The sequence below is a fragment of the Camarhynchus parvulus genome, chromosome 10, assembly GCF_901933205.1.
Source record: "Camarhynchus parvulus chromosome 10, STF_HiC, whole genome shotgun sequence".
Classification (NCBI taxonomy): domain Eukaryota; kingdom Metazoa; phylum Chordata; class Aves; order Passeriformes; family Thraupidae; genus Camarhynchus; species Camarhynchus parvulus.
In genome coordinates this window covers 20,143,194-20,163,390 of record NC_044580.1, presented here as the reverse complement: position 1 = coordinate 20,163,390, position 20,197 = coordinate 20,143,194, and the positions used below count along the sequence as shown (strand labels likewise).

Genomic DNA, 20,197 nt, shown 5'->3' with positions numbered 1-20,197 from the left:
AAAATTCTCATCTTCCAGGCTCTGAAAATGCTTGGTCCTGCTGCTTCACTACATGGAAGGCTGCACTGTCTGTGCCCTTTCCACCTGTGGGTCTGAATGGAAAAGGGGATCCATGCATCACACCACACAGCTCAGCAAGCCACATGCTCCGAGCAGCTCCTATGGTGCAAGTGAACCTCAGCAGCCAGCCCCAGCTCGCTGCCTCCTTCAGGGAGCAGCAGTCTTTCTGCCTGTGTGAGAAGCACCAAGGCCTCCATGCATCAGACTTCCCGTCTGTGACAGAGGCTGAAAAACACCAGAGAAACAGCAGCAAGCTTTGATTGACAACATCTGGATTCAATGCTGAAGTTGCCTACCTCTTCCCACCAGAGACAGGACACACTGAGAGGCCCTATCAGGCAGGAAAGATGCCATGCAGTGCAGCCACACAGAAGCTCAGCTCTACCCTGTCTTAACTCAGTCTCTCTAGATACAACACACCCACAAGCACTCATTTCCCCAAAATTTCCACAGCAAGTTCACTCAGCTTGTGACCAGCTGCAGCACCTCCTTAATCTCTTCCTCTACTCTCACTACTCACTTTGGTTCCTCCATTACTAAGGGGACACTCTGTGGCAGCTCACCAAGACCTGCACAGAGCATCCTGCCAGCAGGGCATCCCATCAATAGCAGCTCAGCAGCTCCCTGAAGGGAGCTTAAGGCTTACCCTGGCTAAAGGAAGGAGGCAACAAACAATTGCCAAAGATGGAAAGAGCAGTTACAGCCACACGGGGAGTGGAGGCTCCGTGTGGAAAGGCTCCTGCCTAAGGCTCCAAAACTGCTGGTACAACAGCCCACACAGCTTGCTGCAGCAGCAGCCTAGAGACCTTTGGGATTTGGTGAGGGAAACACTTTCCTTTTTCAGAAGCAAAGCATACTTTGCACTCTCAAGCAGACAGTGGTCCCTGCTCAGCTACAAGAGCATGGGACAGAGGCAGCTGCAGCGTGCAGTACCGTAAAGACACTCCAAGTCATCCTGCCCTGAGATCAGCCAGCTCCTGAAGAGGCGCAGGTGGTAGGAGCACTGCTGCAGGTGATGGGCTAGGGTGGCATCCAAGGAGATGGTCCGGCTCGTGGCACAGTCAGAGGAAAAACGGCGTAGCAACTGGGCAACGTGCTGGTGCTCCAACACATCTGGAGGAAAGGGGCCATAGAGAGTGAGAGGAGAGGGGCAGGTACAGCTGGGGGACAGAGAAACTGCGGAGATGTGGGGATGGAGCTGCCAGCACCAGGGCCGCTGGGTGAGAAGGACACACGCCACACATTAAGCCAAATCCCTCCCACAGCGAGCAGGTCAGGAATGCCCTTGAGAGTTATGTTCCCCCAGCAACACCAGGGCAGACCAGACTCCCACCCAGCCCAGGCTTTGCCCAGCTGCAGCACAGGGCACTGCCTGAGCAATGAGGGCTCATCTTTGTAAAGGAAAGTCTGCCAAGGGAATAAATTTCAGGACACATTCCAAGTCCAATGCAGTTCAGGTCTGGCTAGATAAAAGGATCAGGCTCAGGGCCAGACTCGCCCTTCAGCAGCTCAGATGAGAAATCCAGCAGTGCCCAGACTGCCAACAGTGTTTGAATCCCGCATCCAAGCGCAGCCAGGTACATCAGCACAGGGTGAGAGCAAATGGCCCAGCATCAAATGAGCAGAGGCTGTGCAAGGGACTTCGGGAACAGCAGGGTCTGACTGAGAGCAAAGTGCTGAGGGTGCAGAAGAACAGAGGGAGCACAGAAGCAGTGACTTTCCCTGTCTTTGAGAACAGCCCTGTGCAACCTTCTGTGATAGCCTTGCATGGCAGACAAGATACCAGCATGCAGGCATGCCTTCTCTCTATACACAGCCTCAGGACTCTTGTCACCCATCCAAGGCTTGTGTGACCAGGGCATACACCATCTGGCCTGATGCTATGCTTGACCACTACCTTGGTTCACCCATTCCATTTCACCACACAGAGACAGCTCTCCAGAAACAAAATCCAGACTCAGAGCTAGGAACACTTTTTGCATTCAGCTTTTTAAGTGCTTCATGGGGTAAACATCCCTCCTGCTCAAAGTAGAGCCAATCCTAGATCAAATATCCCTGACTTTGAGCTCTCACCTGCTGGACCCCTGTCTTTGTTTTCTTGATTAAGAAGCTCTTTGCCGTCAGAAATACTAATTGGTGTTTTGGGAGAAACATGATGCCCGGTTTAACCAGATCATATTTGGAGCAGGGGCAACTGCTTTACAACGTGTCTTACAAAAGGCTGGAACTTGGTACAACCTTTGCAGGAAAGATAGAACAACACACCCTGCTGACATACACCATGTGAGCTCCAATGCTGTCCAGACATACAGACAAACCAAGCAATTGGCCACTCTGGGAAAACCAAAGCCAAGCAAACACAGAGAATAGGCTCCCTTTAGTTATTTGAAACAGTAAAGCCACAGTGATTTGTCCTTTCCCTTTTCATCCTTCCCAAAACTCATTTTCAGAACAGTCTTCTGAATTTCATTCATCTTCCAGATTACACCATGCAGGATGTCTTCATATTTGCAAGCTGCCTTGATCACATCAGGCAGAAATACTTGGTGGTGTTCAGTGATCTCCTTTGGTTCCAACTTGTCTCAGCAGCAGGAGCCATGCAAGAGGAGGGGTGCTGTGAAACCTCTTTAGAAGTATCTGTGCAAGAGCTGGAGAGTAAACACTGGTTCAAGGCACCTGCTACAACAGAGCTAGTGGCCTATAACCTCATAGACTCACACTTTGGCTGTCAGGCAAGTAGCAACATGGAGCAGAGATCGTGAATTAGCAGACGCTCTGTCCGACATCTGTCCGACATCTGTCACCAAACCTTTCCAGAGATACAGGCAGGATGGGATGAAGCAGGTGATGCCACCCTAGGCAGCATGATGCCCATCCCCTCCCCCCCAAGCCAGCACCATCCACCAACAGCAGACGAGTAAGAGCTCTGGAGAGACACATTCCACAGGGTAGCGTCTGCAGAAAAGGTGAGCCTACCTGTGCCAACATCACCATGCTTGGAGGAACCACAAGACCAGCCTAACAGAGAGGTTTCACAACAGGAGGCTACCAGCACTCCTGACATGATACACCAGGTGCACTTCCTTCTTTCCCACCATACACTAGGCCCTTCCAGGTGACACACAGCTGTCCTAGTGTTATTCTTGTTTTCATTCTGCAAATCTGCAGTGTAGAAACTGAGGACCTAAGCTGCTGATGCTTCATGATATGGAATGAGGATCAGCCCCCAGTCCACTGGTATCCTCCCCCTGATCCCCACCCTCCCAACAAGGAGCACGACGAAAGGCCTCAATGTCACCGCAGAGTTAAAGGCCGCTTTAGCAGCACACTCAAAGAGCCATGGCTTCTGCCTCTTCCCCTGGGACAAGAACACCTCAGGGGAGAACAGAGGCACCACTGAGCAGTGACAGGGTATGAGTGAGCACATTAGTCACAAGGAGACAATGGAGGAAGGTGAAGCATGTTTGGACACCAGATACACAAACACAAAAAAACCACAAGAAGGCTGAGAGGAGAACGTGTGCAGAGAAAAGTGAACGTGAGCATAGGGTTAGAAGTGTGAGGGAACATCAAATCCAGAAAGCAAACATACCATTAGTCGGATGCTTTGCAAACGACACAGAAAATCGTTTTACGGCTGGCATAGACAAGAGCTCTGAGGAAATAAAAACAGATCATCTCAGTTAACAGCCTGCTTCAAAGGATCCCCCGACCTTCATACACCTGATTACGCTTTCAGGTTCACCGTCCTGACCCCCACAACAGCTGCTCCCACTCGCACTGCTGTGGCATTCAACATTCTGCCTGTGGGTCCGACTGGAGCATTCTGCATCTGCCCAGCCCTTGCACCACTCTGCCAGGGCCTCCCCAGCACTGCACACTCAGCCACACTCTCAGTCACCCTCAGTCAGCAACTCACACCTTCCCACCACACCAGGCTCAGTCCAGTGCAGAATGCAGCCAGGCCATGCTCACAGCCGCCAGAGCAAACATCCCAGCGAGCAGCAGCAGCACCACAGGAGGACTGTTCTCAGGATTCACCGCTGCCCAAGGAAAACAAACACTGCTCTGCAGAGGGACTAACGAGTTCCAGCAAAGGTACAGCTCAAAACAACCTCTTAATGCAAGCTATACAGAACTATTCATGAATTTAAAGGTAAATCACCCGAGCAGGGAAGAAGGAAAAGACCCATGAAGACATGCCTCTACAGTTCTCTACTCAAAACATTTCGGTATGGGGGAAGCTTTGGGATACACCTGTCAGAGTGGTCCTCAGGCTTCTCCTGGCCATGCCCCAGGCCAGGCCAAGCTCTCCCATACAAATCACGTATCAGAAAGACTGTGCAAGGACAGACACTGTGCATCTAATGGGGTGCAAACAGATAGGCTTTAAAGGACATGGATTAGGCTCCACATGCACACACACACACACACACAAAAAAAAAAAAAAAAAAGACTGGAAACTTTGCTTTTTCCCCCACACTGGAAATTCCTCAGCTACAATGAAAAAGAATGGCCTGGATCAGACCATCTATATGTGGGATTTGATGTGAGACCTCAGCCAATCACACCTTTTACTGCTATTGGGGATCTTTCAGGAAATAGTAGAAAACCCTTTTATTTACCTTTCATGTTTAATGCATCCATTCTCCCTAGCGCACAGGCTGTGTATGCCTATCCCCTTCATCAGTGCACCAAAGCATGCTCCATACTCCCAGTGTGCTCCTACATGCAGTGGCTTGGCAATATAATGTATCTAAAATGAACTCTCACTGGAACTTCCTCCTCTAGTGTACCAGCCCTAAAAATTGTTTTTCTTTCTTTAAACTCAACAAACAGCATGACAATCTTCCCTACACTTGCAATCCCTTGGAAGTGTCTAAGCCGTGCAGCTGCAGTCAGCTGGTGACCATCTCCAGCTGACCCATAGCTCCCCTTGCCCTGAGGGCACAACAACTGAAATGGCACTGACCCAGTTTACTGGATCCCTGGCTTCAGGCAAGCCAACTTGTAATCACAACCATCCACGGACCTTCCCTCAGCTTGAGGTTCAGAAAACTCTCTGCTGAAGTGTTTCTTAGCCCTCCTCCAGCTCCAAGCATAAAAGACTTCAGAAATAAGGGCCCTTGAAACTTCCCTGGAAAAAGGCAAGTTTACACTGGTGAAGCGCTATATGCCACACACTGCACCTTGAAGCATCACAGCCATGAAAAACTACCAAAGAGTTCACGCAAAAATGTGCTGCTTTTCAGTGTCATTAGTCTAAAGAGTGTGGAACAGGTCTTAAAACAAATGTTGTCCAAGAGTCTGCTGTAGCTGCAGTGCCACTGACTGCAACCACGTGTAGTGATGTTTGGATTCAATTCCATTATTCAGCACTGCAGTAGTGCCCATTTAAGCGAAAACATGCAGATCAAGGGCTCGTTTCACATTCCAAACTACTTTCCCCAGAAGCTAAATGTCCTTCTGCTTTCTCCTTGTTTTCCCAAGCCCCTGACACCTTCCCTCCAAATGCCCTTACTGCAGCAAGGCACCGACAGCACAGAGTCTCAGGGCATGCCAAGGAACATGAACACAGAAGTGTAACATCAAAATTTATAATTCTGAGCTGTGTTAGACACATGCTAGTCAACTAAGTCTGCATTTTAGGTACTTGAGGGTACAACTGCATCTCAGCACACAGAGATGCAGTTGGGATTTGGTGAGGGAAATCATTGTTGCTGAATTGAGGCTTAGCAGGAGTCCATGGCCTCAAATGCCTGTAGCCTGCTGCAGGCATGTCCTGCTACACAGCCTACAGAGGCAGGGAGCCCAGCACCAGGACTGAGCAGGTCTGTTCTGTGCCCAGCTGGGCACAGAGCAGTCTCTGATGCTTTTCGCTGAGAATCAGTACTGCCTTGGGCTCCCACTCCTTGCAGAGTCAGGAAAGAACAGCTGCCAGGGCCTTTGCTGGCCTTTTCAGAAGTTCCACTGTGCCTCATATCCTGGTTTTGTGCCAAACGCCATCAGCTTACTCTGCAACCTGTGAGTAGCCAGTACTTGCTGCCTGGGGCAGCTCAGACTGGTACGCTGGGGTTGAGAACACTCCCATCTCACCCTCCCTGCCACCATCATTGACAGCCCAACGTGTGGCTGGGAGTGCCCTGAGGAGGTGAGAACCAGCTCAGCTTTCTCTTATACAAGAAAAGCAGCACAGGCAGCTAGTGTACATAGTGGCACCTACAGAGTTCCAACAGGAACTGATTTGCTAGGCCATTTTCCTCACCTCAAAACTGGACAAAAATCCAGATGAACCAACATCCTGTCTTTCCCAAACTACTCTCTTAATCCTCTTCCCACTTTGAAATCCATCAATGTTAATGTTCCTTACAATCCCAATAAGAAAGGCACTCAGAATCTGCATTGAGTAAAATATTAAAAAGATAAGACATCCAATACAGACAACCTTACATCCATCCATTCAAACGCTGGGAAACCTTAGGTGGATTTCCAACCTTGTCAGAGTATGCTGTGCAAACCCTGCCCACAGAGCTCCTCAAATCAGTGCCCCAACAAATGGTATGTGAATCAGCACTGAAGAGTTTGAGTGAGTGTCTTTCCTACCAGGACCACAGTGGACACTTGCACTTGTGCATTACACCCTCCAGCTGTTCCAGGATAGCTCAGTCTGTCCCCTGTGCCCCAACTTCCCTGCAAACAACAACACTCTGCTGCTCCCTGCGCATTGCACCCAGTGCTGGGGGCAGGTCAGGGCGCAGCTGCAGCACCTGCAGCCATGGGCATAGAGTGTTTGTAACCTTGGCCCCGATGCCTTCACCAGACTGTCTTGCTGACCTTCCTGGCAGTTTTTGCACAGCTGCACAGAAACCAGACTTTCCAGTACTTCATCTGCTATACTTCATCCATGGCAACTCACTTACCTCAGGCATATTGCCCTTGCCTCCTGAAAGCTACCTCAGACTGCCACGTGCTCAGCCTCTCTCTAGTGCCCATCTTAACCATGCCCAAGCATATCATTCTGTCTTTGGGATGGCTCCACCTTCCATGGGGCAAGGATTACTGCCCCAAAAAGAGCTTCATTTTAGCATCAGCAAGATGATCAAGGCAAGCAAGATGATGTGATCTGCTGGATTTCCCTTCCAGGACAAACTGATTTAATATTTGGACCAATAAATTCCCCTTCACAACAGCCAAGTCCTATTAAAACATCAGACCAAAATCAGACCCCAGCAATACCACACATCAGCCTAAAACTCCTCTCACAATGTTAGGTCCCTTCTGTCCTAGCAAGAATCATGACTTCTTGCAGCATGGTAAAATTTACCATTGTAGAGCTGATGAATACATACATTCAACTGGCACTGTTTTCAGCAGTCCAAGTGTGTGCCACAGGCACATCTTGAGACACCAGTGTCCACAAAGTACCGCCCTGCTGCCAGGGAACACACATACCGTCTTTGTATGTCAGGCTGCTGGCAAACTTTTTGCCATGGCTGCGTGCGTAGTCCTGGAGGTTGGGGGCACTGGAGGAGCCTCCCAGCACAGTGGTGCTAAACAGCCCGGTGCACTGTGACCCTGGAAAGGCAGGGAAGGTGTTAGTAACACATACCCACTACATGCAGCTACAGAAAAGCAGGGTTAGTCAAAGGATGAAGGATGAACTGGCCACTTCACAAGCAATTCCAGGAACAAAACATGATGCCTGGAAGCACAGGGAGGCCGTGTTCTCCATTCTAAATTCCACAGTGCCAAATGCAGAGCAGGTAGCCCAAACCTCAGCACCAAGGAAGTTCCTAACTTCATCCAGGGGTTTACTTCCATTTGGCTTTCCTGCCCTGACCCAGGGGAAACACCTTCACCCCTTTCAGTCACCAAAGCTACACGCTGATGCCAGAACACTCAGGATGCCAAACCACTGATGTTCATGTCACAGAGGTTCATTGCTCTGCTCTTTGCCCTTTCTCTTTGGAAAGCTCCTTTTGGTGTAGGACACTGAGGAGAGGCAAGAACTGTCTGATCAGTGGATCAGCCAGCGTGGATTCATCTCCAGTCAAACAAGCAGAGAAAGTACTGTGACCAGAGGGCTTGTTCTCACAAGCTTGTCCGTCACAGACAGACTTTACTCCTCGTGTCTCACTGCTCCAGCATAGGAGCAATGGGCCCACGAAGAGCCTTGCAAAGCACCAGATGTGCACACAGCATGGAACTTTACCTACCCAGAGTCAAGGAACATGGCATGCAAGGTGGAGGGCAACCTCATTCCTGGGGCTTTGGCTTTGCTTCTCCAAGGCACAGTGCTCTGAAGACTGACTTGACTTCCCATGATATTTAGTGAACACCAGGCATTTGAAAGAGGATTCTTTCAACTGACTGAGGAAAGCAACTGTGAGTCGAGACAAAACCTTATTATGGGCCAGACACAGCCACTGATTGGCTGTGAATTCTCTGTAAACAGTCTTGCTGCTGGATTCTGTACTGACTGCTCAAACCAACATTACTCCTACGTACAAAGGGCTTCCAGAAATAAGTAGATTGATCTGGTCTGCCACAGCAAAAACCTGCAACACAGAACAGTGCAACTGTTACTGCTCTGAAAGAGAAGCTGCCTACACTGGAAGCAGCTCTTGATTCTAAAATACGGCAGCATAGCATGATTTAGGGTGGAAGGAGGCTGAAGCTTCTTTCCCAACACCCCAGGAGGACTAACTCAGATCAGCTTGCTAGGGTTTGTCCAATCAAGTTGTCAATACCTCCAAGAAAGTAAATTTCACAACCTCTCTGGGCCCCTGCTCTAACATCTGGCACATTCACGGTGGATGAAAAATCTGTTCCTCCTAGCTAATTGGAACTTCTTGTGCTGAAACTTGTGTTCATTGGTTCTCCATCAACAACCACAGGGCTTTGGGGATAGTCTGTCTCTGTTCTCTCTGCAATCTCCCATTTAGGTGGTGAAAGAGCATTAAGGTCTCCAGTCCTCACAGGTTCCAATCTGAACAAGAGTAGCTCTCAGTTTTTCCTCCAATGCCATGTGCTCCAGGCTTCCCACCTATTTCCACTGCCTCCCAGTGGGCTCACAATCCTGACATACCCCAGGGAGCCCAGGGCAGGACAGCAGAGCTTCAGGCACTCACAAGAGGTGAACAGAAGGAGCCAAACCCCTCAGCAGGACAGCTGTACTCCAGCTGATGCAGCCTAGCATGCCATCAGCCCTCCCTGGTGTGAGGACACACTGCTGCTTCACATCCACTCATTGCTCTTGGGGACCCCAGCTCTGTTTCTGCAAAGATCCTTAAGCCAGAGTTTCTTTGGAGAAAACACAGAGATCCTGAGTATTAAAATGTTCTTGTATAAGCTCAGGCTGAGCTGAGGACATCTGTTCCTGGGGTGACCAAAAGGGTCCTTGTAGCACTGAACTGCAGCTGGTCCCCCACTGTGACACTGCTGGTGGCTTTGCACAGCACAGACCAGCACATACGTGCCCTTGGACATAGAGGAACTCTTGCCTGCAGAGTCACTGATACACAAACCTTAGAAAATTTTCTCCTAATGCCTTAAATTGATGCAAAGTGCTGACTCAGCATGAACTGGAATCTGTTGGAATGAAAATGAAATTTTGTCATACATCAGACAGGACGATGCTCCCAATAGCTCTTCCATGGTTTAAAAACAAACAACAACAAAAACCACCCAACAGATGCATTTACTGGCAGATAAAAATTGAACTTTTTAGGACTGTACGTCTTGAGCAATCTTGTGCTGTTAATCATTAAGCTAAGGATACCCCAGTGTTTCTGCTCTCCTGCTGCAGACAGAGGCATTAAGCCAGACGGGAATTTACAAAGATGATTTTATGGACAACAGCAATTGTCTACAGGGAACTCCACAAGACCACTGTACCCAAGTAACCACACACACACACACACACACACACACACACACACACACCCCCTAAAAACACAACAGCCATTTGGATTTAAATGTAGCAACACTTGCTAGAAATTACTGTACGTGCTGGATATTTACTGTGCATTTAATTGTCACGTGTTCATTCAGTATGTCAGATGTTTAAAAATAGTCATTCTTGGTTTCCCTCTGGGAATCTCAGCACAAGGCTTTGTGCCACTGGCAGTGCACCACCTCTACTGCTCAAATAGCCAGCAGTGATTTTACTCCATTTTGAAGGGTTCTGGTAAGCAAAGAAAGGTACTGAAACATCCCTGGGCTTTTCAAGCTAGAAGCACATTCACTATGGCAAACAATCCACAGCAGTGCACTTGATGCTGCTCAGCAAAACCTGTCACACTCCAAAGCACAGACAAAGCAAGCTGCAGCCACCTATTTTCAAAGGAGGAATTACATTTTTTTAAATTACAGTAGAGGCACCATTCTGGAAGGTACAGCAGCAGGACAGAGCTATTAAGAGCTCTCTCGTGCTCCCTGCTCCTGCATGCCTACACATAGGAGCTTACAGCAGGACAGATATTCCATTTGCCAGAGATAATGACAGCCAGGCACTGACTGACAAAGTCAGGCAACAGGAGGTATGCTCAGCTTCAGAAAACTCAGAAACAGCAGGTAGTGCCTGAATGAACCCCCCTCATAACCCCCCCAAAGCTGCTAAGACAAGTATTAAAGCCAAAGTTCAAGCTTCCACAGTTCTGTATTATCTCTTAGAGAGAGAACACATTTCAAATCATAAAGGGGCAAGAAATTAGATTTCTAAAAAACAAGCAGGAAAGGAATCAGGAAGACTCCTTGAAGATCTTGACTTGTACAGGTAAAGGGGCACGGCTCTTCCTAGCAGGCCTCAGGTGAAAAAAAAAACTCACAGAAACACAGATATCCTCATCACCAACTGTTATGCAAGCTGGTGTGGTACAACAGGTCTTTCCTGCTCAATCCTTCTGTACCTGTGAGACTCTACAGAGGAGAACCATGGCTGGGCTAGAGGTCTAGGTCACAGATCAGATCTATCAGCTCCTACTCAACGGTTTTGTCCCTGCAGAGCTTCACAGGTGGAAGAGTAACCAGCACAAGCTTCCCAGCAAGGCACATGAAGCAAGATTCTGAAATCAAACCTGCCAGGATCATATTTCAGATTGTGTTGTAAAGGAAAAGCAGTACTGTACAAAGGTGTAGAAAAGCAGTGGTCTTCTCTATTGCCAAAACAGACATTCCTCAAAAACCTGGAAAAGGCCAGAGCCCAGGCCTTCTGGTAGTCGCACTTTCAAACAGCAAAACCAGTTTGCAGTACCATTTGATGTACCCAGTAATCCTCCAGGCAGATGCACCTCCTTGACTATGTATGTGCCATTTCAGAAATTCCCATATTCACCCATATGGACTCACAAAACAACCACAAGTTTCCTCAAGCCTATGTATGGCAGTTTGTCACAGCTCACTGAATCTCACAGTGGCACTGGGAAAGGCAGAGATAAGTGAAATAACACATTCAAAAATTACCATGGCCAAGGATACTGTCCCTTTATGAAAATAATATACATCGGCCATTCCTATTTAGATTTTTCCAGCTGGCTGGACGCATTAGCTGGCAGACTCCAGGGATACCTTCTAACCACTCAGAAGAAAATTCCCTTTCCTCGGTAAGAATTAGATTCCAAAGAAGCTGCTCATTCAAGAGTGGCAAAGAAATGAGCAGGCCTTTCAGAAGTCTCTTAGCTGCAGGTTGTCCATATAATAGATTGATGAGTCAGAACTGCTGCAAGTCTGCAGCCATGCTACAATGCTAAGATGGTTTAAAGAAAAATAAAGTGGGCATGACTTGGGCATTATCACCTCCTCTCTTCAAGACACAGGTTGCACAGCCATCTCTGAAGCTCATGACAGCAAAGGCAGATTTTCCAGTTCCAAAATGGATCTTGCTTTAGCAGAAATATTTCAGGAGGAATTTCAACTGTTCAGACATAGTTTAGGTTAAGATGACATGGAATGGAACAATCAAGGACAGAGATTGTCAAATGCCCTGAAATATTCTCTTCCACTGGCTACCACAAGACGAATGGCTGACCAAGGACTTCAGCTCGATTAGAGAGCTATCAAACATTCTGCATATGACACATCTGTTCCATACAACAGATCTTTATGAAGCAAATGTAGAAACAGAACAGTCTCACACGAAGAACAGCTTTGCAGATAAACTGATGTTTTGTAGAACAGAAAGCTCACTACTTCTCACCTAAAATCATCTCTTCCTACTAAGTTGAGAAACGTAACAAATGAGAGCAACAGAGAAGCAGAGGCAAGCCTGCAGGTTTGCAGGCAGTTTGCCCTGTTGCTCCTGTACTGGAAAGGATGAAAAATCCATCTTGTGCTGCTAGTAGCTGAAGAAGTTTGTACACAAAAGGTACTGACTGAGACAGTCTCTACAGTGGTCTCAACAGTAACACTGAGAGAAGACACAAAACACACAGAGGCATACAAGGAACTCAAGCCAGAGGTGTATGTGGAGACACAGACTAATGCCCATGGAAACAGAGTTACAAGCAAGTAGGCTGGTTACAGGTCAGGTACAGTACCTAATCCACTTTGCTTCATCTCAGAAGACTGCCTGGAATAAGTGCTGAAAAGGCGATAACCTCCTGATTTAGAAGAAGATTCAGACAGCACCTGCAAAGACACAGTGTAAATAATCAGCACCATGCTCCAAGTTACCCACTGCTATCAAAGCCTTTAAACATCAGTTCAAGGTAAAGAAATGTATTTCTCTTCCTTAAAATCACCATTTTCAAGAAGCACAAAGGTAGTCATATGACAGGATTGTGATAATGAATGCTCAATTGTAATTTCAAGATTTTGTTGAATTGTGGAACAATGGAAATCTGTAAAGTATGACGGGACTCATGTAGTGAGCATCTTTTCTCCCAAGACTCTTTCTGAGATCCCTGGGACTCAGCCTTCCTTCTTTAGCAGCAGGAAATCATATCCCTTTTAACTCAGTATGTGCCTATCACAAAGAGCCTCCGAGTGCTGCACGCAGAGGTGACATTGTGAGAAACATACAGGGATGGAAGACAGCTAACAACTACCTCAAACATTAACTCTACTGTTTTCTGGTTCAGAAAACTGATGGCAAAAATGCCTCTGAAAGGAGAGACAATTCCAGAGTACTCTGAAGGTAACAGTCACCTGCTGACTGTGACACTGGCCTTGTGACACAGAACGGCCTGGAACGAGAGATGTTAGAACAGTAAAATTAATTTTGTTACTTCACCAAATCAGTGAATGGGACAGTTCTAAGCCCTGATAGCTTAAACATCCTGGATGAATCCACCAGTGAGCAGGGACCCTTGATCAGCATGAGATCTTAGATGGGATGGAGGAATGTGAAACATGGAGCTGCCTTTGTGAAAGGCAAAGACTGGAGCCTAACAGAAGGCAAGATGTCATCACAGCTTGGTGGTGAGGTTGCATGTAATCTTATACTGGCTACACCAGTGCCTCTATAGAGCATGTAATCCAAATAATGCTTGTGTTTCTCAACTCAAGCATTTCCTTACTTGCTCTTCTTCATCAGTTCCTCTGGCCTGTGTTCCTGTCCTTCCTCAACGAGGAAGAGTTTCAGAGGTGTGCCTTCCACAACATCCCTCTTTGCCTTCTGCATATCCTTTCCCAGAATCAACTCAGACTCTGGTATGTTAAAAGAAATGCCAGGAAACCAAAACCAAGGAAAAGGCCTTTGCACGAACAAGGCTGGGCACCAAGAGCACGGTTACCTCCATGGATCCCGTTTTCCGGCTCCTGACCAGCGGTGACCTTCGCTGGATGCTGACGGGCTCCGAGGGCTGCGGGGACTTCTGCCGAGCACCGTCTGCCTCATCGCTGCCCTTCTCATGCGAGAGGTCCTCTAGGCTGCCTTGGTCTGCCTTCTTGTCCTCGTTCTGCCGTAAGGAAACACTCCACTTGTGTCCACAGGCACGTGGCCTTTGCCCATGCTGCCCCACACCAGCTCCAGGCTTGGATCTCCTGCTGTGCCAAGCTCAGGAGGCACTCACAGTCCCAGCGGCCACCCTGACAAACCCAAACGGGACAGACACAATGTGCCAGCTCCCTGTGCACACCGCCAGCCAGGAAGCTTCTGCAGCAGGGCCAGACAGAGCAGGACAGTGCCCAAGTGTCCCCTGGGGCTGGCAGCTCCTGCCCAGGTGTCTGCTTACCTCTGCTGAGGCCGGTCGAAAGCCAAACCCCGTGGGTATGTTCCTGTCCTCCTCACAGCCTTTGACACCAGGGCTGAAGTGCAGCTCCACATGGAAACGCTCCTCTGAAGAGGGGTCCTGTGAACACATGTCACAGGGAATAGGTAAAGAACAAAACCCCGTTAAATCCTACCATCAGCCCAGGCCAAGGTCCCACCCTGCTGTGCTGGCCAGCACGCATCCCAGGCCCATCCCTTGGAGGGAAAGCAGGGGCAACAAGCATGAACAGAATGGCTCCAGGTTTGTCCCATCCAAAAGGACAGCCCTCATCAGCACCCAGCTGAGGCATTCTGACTGTGGCTATTTTGAGACAACAGCCACAGAGGAGTATAACAGAATCAGGCTCTATTTATATATATACACACACATCCCCCTAAAACCCAGCTCCTTCTGACCCACTCCTGCTGCAAATCCAGCATACGCTAGGACAGGGGGAGACCGGGTCCCCCCTGGACCTTCAGTCAGGCTGATCCAAGATTTAAGCAACTGTCTCTAATAATAATTTTTCATTAACCTTTTTTAAAGGAAGACAGAGTTTTTACAGCATCTGGCACTAATGATATAAACCCATCTTGACTGACTGACACATCCACACCACTCGTGAGAGTTCTAGTCACATATTTTTTGACAAGCATCACTTCTAACATTAGAAGCTCACACCAGCTCTGTGAATACAAGGCTCTAACTCTGTAAGGTGTGGGCTAAGGGGCTGCTCCCCTCACCACTACAACCTCCTGCAGCACAGACCCAAGTCACAAGATCTGATGATCAAGACCTGCAGTTCGGTGGCAAACCTACTTACAGCCAGCACCCTCAGCTCCCACATTCTAGCTGTTTATTAAATTATTCTCTTTACTTCCTGAAGATACCAGTTTACACTTCCCCAACTACATCAGCACACTTTCAGAATAAAAAACAGTTTATGGATGTGGAATTTCTGGATATTTTCTAGATATATTTCAAAAATACAAATCAAATGTCACTCAATTTTACTTATTTTTTCCTAGTGCTCACTTGCAATTAATAATTAAAAACAGTAAATAATTTTGACTAGAAAATGGTTTAAAATAGTCAGTATTAATTACATAAGTTGGGTATTACGCTCAAGAGTATTACTGCTCTTTCTGCTTACATGCAACAAGCATTAACTGGGTCACTGCCTCCCACATAAACTAAAAACTAGCAGTTGTGTTAACGATCCATCCGTCTTTGTCCACAAGCAGCAAGAGCTCAAGTTACAGACTTCCAACTGAACTCATCTCTGAGGACTGCCTTGCAACGGGGCAGGAAGCATTGTATCCTACTGCTCTATCCCTCACCTTGTTGTTGTCCTCGTAGAGCATGATAACAATCTGGGTCATGTAGTTCAGCTCTGAGATAGCACTCAAATAGTCCATGGCTCTCTTCCACTGCTGGTCTTTGTTTTCCTGATATATACACACAAACAGTCGTATGGGATAAGCAACAGCAGACACCTTGCAGCATTCAGTGAAATGGGACTGAGAGAGTTCCTCTCTCCACAAGGTAACATTGTCAGGACAAAAGCACCTTGCTTAACTTGCATGAAGAAATGGCCTTGCAATGTGGTGGGGTGCTTGCAGTCAGGAGCAGCTGCACAGAGGGATGCTACAGCTGCCCAAGCCACCCAGGTGCAGATGTGAGTTGCAAGCTGCTGTGCCACGCTGACTGGAGACAAGCAGAGCTCACAGCAGGTTCCCAACACAGCCATTCTCAAACCACAGAAACGAGCACAAGGGATGAACTTGTGCTAAATAAGGGACCAAGTGAAATGCTGTTGCCTGATGCTGAATGAAAAATGTGGAGACAGGTTGAACCCCTGGGCTCCACGGAGCAGGGCAGCCCACCCTTCACTGCCTCCCAGCACTGCCAGGAAACGGGCACACCTCAAGTGCCACCCATGATGCTGTGGAGCGAATCACCACGTTGATGGACATGAACTGAACCCTCCATTACAAAGAACCCAGATGCAGCCCAATATCCCTGTGTTGGCAACACAGCATCCTTGGGCACTTGAGTCCGGGAAAAGGGAACATCTTCTTTAGTGAGTGGTTTAGAGGCACTTTTCTGATCATTGTCTACAGATATGCTAAGCTGCCACAGACACCAGAAATCATGCCTGTTAAGCAAGCCCAAACTCTCAAGGCATTTCAGACCATGCTTAAAAATGGGAAGGTAAATCAGAGAGCCTCTTTAAAGCAGAGCTTTTCTCAGGGTCTGCATACCAATCCATCCAGGAAGCAGGTGAAGAGAGAGCAAGTGAAGGGTAAGCTGGATGAGTTAATCTCTAAAAATTGTCATCTGCCTCTCTGGTAGAGAGCACATCCTGTGAATGTGCAACCTCGAGTTGCTTCCTCTGTAAGAAAACTGATTTTATTGACTTAGAATTGATATAAAGACTATAAATACAGGACTAAGCTCTTAAAATAAAGGGTTGAAGGAAGCAGGAAGGAAGAAATTCACTCATCCCCATTGCCTCATACTGCTCTTCTCCTAGATAAGTAAGTGGTCTGCCCACCTGAAACTAGCAGGACAGATCTTGGAGAAAACACGTCTCTGTGCAACCAAGGGAGGCACCGAGGAAGAACAATCCCCCTACATGCCAGAAATGCAGGAAGCTGCAGCATGCAAACACAGCAGAGATGGAGCTGGCCAGATGCCAGCAATGCACAGCATTCGTGGCAGAGCTGGCTAAAGGGGCAACCCACAAACGTACACTGTCTGCCTTGGAAAAGACTACTGGAAAAAAGTAGGGAGGCTTACTGTGTGAGCATTGCTGGGACACTTACATCCAGAAGGCCCCCGTAGCGGAAGATACTGAGCAGGGAGTGCACGTGGCTCTCACTGGTGAAGTACAGCCGAGTGCGAACGTGGCGACCCGGGGACAGAACTCCTCTTGAGTACCTACACCAAAATTAGCCCACAGTTACTCACCTGCCAATCAACTGCCGTCTGTCACACATTAGCACTTCTGTACACTTAATGGAATGACACAGCCCCACACCGAGAAATGTCAAAGGCAGCAGGACAGAACAAACAATGAGAGCACTGAGCACAGGAGCAACAAATTTCGTGGAATCCTAATGGAGACACACAGTAGGCAGCCCCTCACTCTACACTGGCCCTGTGCAGGGAAATGCCTGGATGAGGCATCACCATCCAGCTACAATGGGTACAAGCCTTTGTGGGCCCTGTGCTTCTGGTATGCAGCCCCAATGTGCCTTCTCCATCTGCCTTCTAGTTCTGGGAGCACCAACATGCCTTCCTCCTGGATGTCCTTCAGTGTATGCTCAGTACCTCCTTCCACAACAGCACACTCTTCTGGCATGGGAACCACCCCTGCTCCACAGCTGCCCTCCCCACTGCCAGCAGCATGCAGCACAAGCCTTACAACGGATGTAGTTTGTTGACAGACTCATCTTCATGAGTTCTCTGCAGGTCCATCTGGATCTTTTTAATGAGAGGAAGACAAAAGCCAATAGCAATCTCCAGTTTCTCCTCCTTATTAATCCCATATTCCTGCAGGAACAAAACAACAGATACCCTGAGCCCTGGTTCTTTGCCACATCCTCACATAAAAGGCCACTTCAGTCCGCAGCACCACTGGTTAAGCAAGTACAAGAAGAGAAATGTCACTCAACACTTCACTTTTCTTTTCCCCACATATTGCAGGGGGTAACAGAGGACTGAGACTTCCAAGAACCCCAGTTATGTCTGGACATGACTATCAGTATCCTTCAACAGCTGAGAGGTGCAAGGACCACGAGCGAATCTCAGATCTCACGACATGCAAACTTACACCCTGAGCTAGCATGAGCATTAAAGCAACAACTGCTATTGGCAAAGAGAAAAACTGCACTGCTATGCTGAAAACAGCCAGACTGCACATCACCAGCAACGCTGAATAAGTTTAGACCACTTCTGCTCTACAGGGGCAGCTGGACCTTGCTCGTAGAAACTCATCCCATATCAATTAAACTTTGTCAGAAGCAACTCAATATTGGAAACTGAACAAGTTCTAGTTTGACAAGAATAACCAACTTGTCAGAACTTTAACACAGGAATCTCCTTTAACTTCCACAACCCTGCCTGTGGAGAGGATGGAATGTTGCTGTAGCACACACACACAGCTTGGAGCTGTGCTGTGATGCACTACAGCAAACACGGAAAAGCTGCTGCATCAGCTGCTCATTACTCTGACCCGGCCAGAATCCTCAACCAGAAGTCCAGCCCTGTCACATTTCAAGTCATAAATGGTTTTGGCCTTATACAAACACTGAGACAGATCTGAGAAACACCCTACTGTGATAGGCTGCCTTGGCAGTTAATGTGCAAGAGAATCGAGACAAAACACAAAGGCAAAGGCTCAGAAATTGGCGCCACAGGCATTGTCGTACAGGCTCTACCTGGGGTATGATCACATCTGCCAGGGCTTTGGAGAGCTTGAAGAGTTCAGTTGTGCCTTCCAGTTTCAGTGCACAGTTGTGCTGTACGTCATACTTGATGCAGTCATATATATCAGGGATCTTGCTGATGTCATAGCGCCCATTCTTCATGCGGAAATCTCGCTCCAGCTTACTCCAGCGTTGCAGCATCAGTTCCAAAGTCTCACTGTGGTACAGCTGCAGGTCTAAAAAGCAGAGGACAGCAAACAACATTCACATCCTAGAACCACAGAATCACAGAACCCTGGTTATTGCTGCAGAGATTTCAAGTGGCAGCTGTGACTGAGTTCTCCCAGTATGAAAGGGCTCCAATTCTTGTGTCACCCACAGGAATCCTAGTCTGGAAAAGCCACTGGAACTGTTGCAGGAGTTTTAACCTGCAGCAACAGGCTACTTCTGAAATGCTTGAGAAAAGTGAAACCGTTTGCCTAGTTGCTTAGGTCTGCCATAAATGCACATATCATTTCCTTTACATTACAGCTCTCTTTAACAGTAATTGAAAGCGGAGCCTTCCACATCAATAGCACATGGAGAATTACACTTTACAGTTTCTTTGCTACAGACAACAATAAGCCCTAGTGGTGTTTGGGAGCTCTGAAGATGCAACAATAAATTAATCTTTCCCAGTTCTGTTGCTCACCTGCAGATTTTGGGTCTTCCAGGCGTTTTCGTATCTGGGAGGTGAGATTCTCAATCAGGGTGAACACCTGGTTACAGACCTCAACTGGGTTCTGGATAAAGGTCATGGAGTTGAGCAGAGAAGCACTGCCTGTAGGTGCTAGCTGAAAGAAGATTCCAGCAGACATTAGCTAGTCTTCACAAATGGGGAATGCAAAATGTCTGTCTTTTGCAGCCATACTGCTTTCTGACTTGGGACAAAAGCTGTGCTCCCAGCTGAGCACAATAAGCTGGCCTATTCCTAAGAGTAGTCAGGCATGTCTTAAAATCTTCCTCAGGATCAAACTCAGAGGGAGCAAACAACTGCTCCCATTAGATTGGACCTCCCTCCACCTCCAATATCCACTCTTGTCTCATTTTGCTTCTGTGCTTGAGCAAAAGGGCTTCATTTTAAGTAGTTCTTTGAGATTATAAATATGTTCCTTAAAGGATTTCAGTCCAGTAATCACATTTCAGAGCCTGGGAAAAACAGTATTTTGGGGACTTGCTGGAGAAGCAGCAATAGTGCTTTCACTGGTTGCTGTGCTGCATGCAGCCCATGCTCTCTACTCTGCAGCTATCAGAACCTGACAGGACACACAACAATTTGTAACCAAAAGGTCTGTTCACATGTGCATACAGCACGGATGTCGAATTCAGTGAGGCACACTCCCTGCCCACAGCAGCTGGGATTGATCTGAGCAGCATGCAGGAGCTCTTTCAGCATACTCACAAGAACAAAATGAACTGGGAATCACGAAGGGAGAAAAAGCCAACATGATCAGTCCTGAAGGGGACAGCAGA

At 47.8% G+C, this 20,197-nt stretch overlaps 1 protein-coding gene across 1 annotated transcript in view; it reads right to left on the bottom strand.

Moving 5' to 3' along the window:
• PPIP5K1 (diphosphoinositol pentakisphosphate kinase 1) overlaps positions 1 to 20,197 on the bottom strand; it is a 42,801-nt gene that overhangs the window by 7,112 nt on the left and 15,492 nt on the right. The window contains 10 exon segments of the mRNA XM_030955688.1: positions 3,653 to 3,715; positions 7,513 to 7,635; positions 12,597 to 12,687; positions 13,794 to 13,958; positions 14,235 to 14,351; positions 15,593 to 15,700; positions 17,081 to 17,195; positions 17,683 to 17,810; positions 18,698 to 18,921; positions 19,377 to 19,518. Of these exon segments, the coding sequence (XP_030811548.1) occupies positions 3,653 to 3,715; positions 7,513 to 7,635; positions 12,597 to 12,687; positions 13,794 to 13,958; positions 14,235 to 14,351; positions 15,593 to 15,700; positions 17,081 to 17,195; positions 17,683 to 17,810; positions 18,698 to 18,921; positions 19,377 to 19,518 (1,276 nt within the window).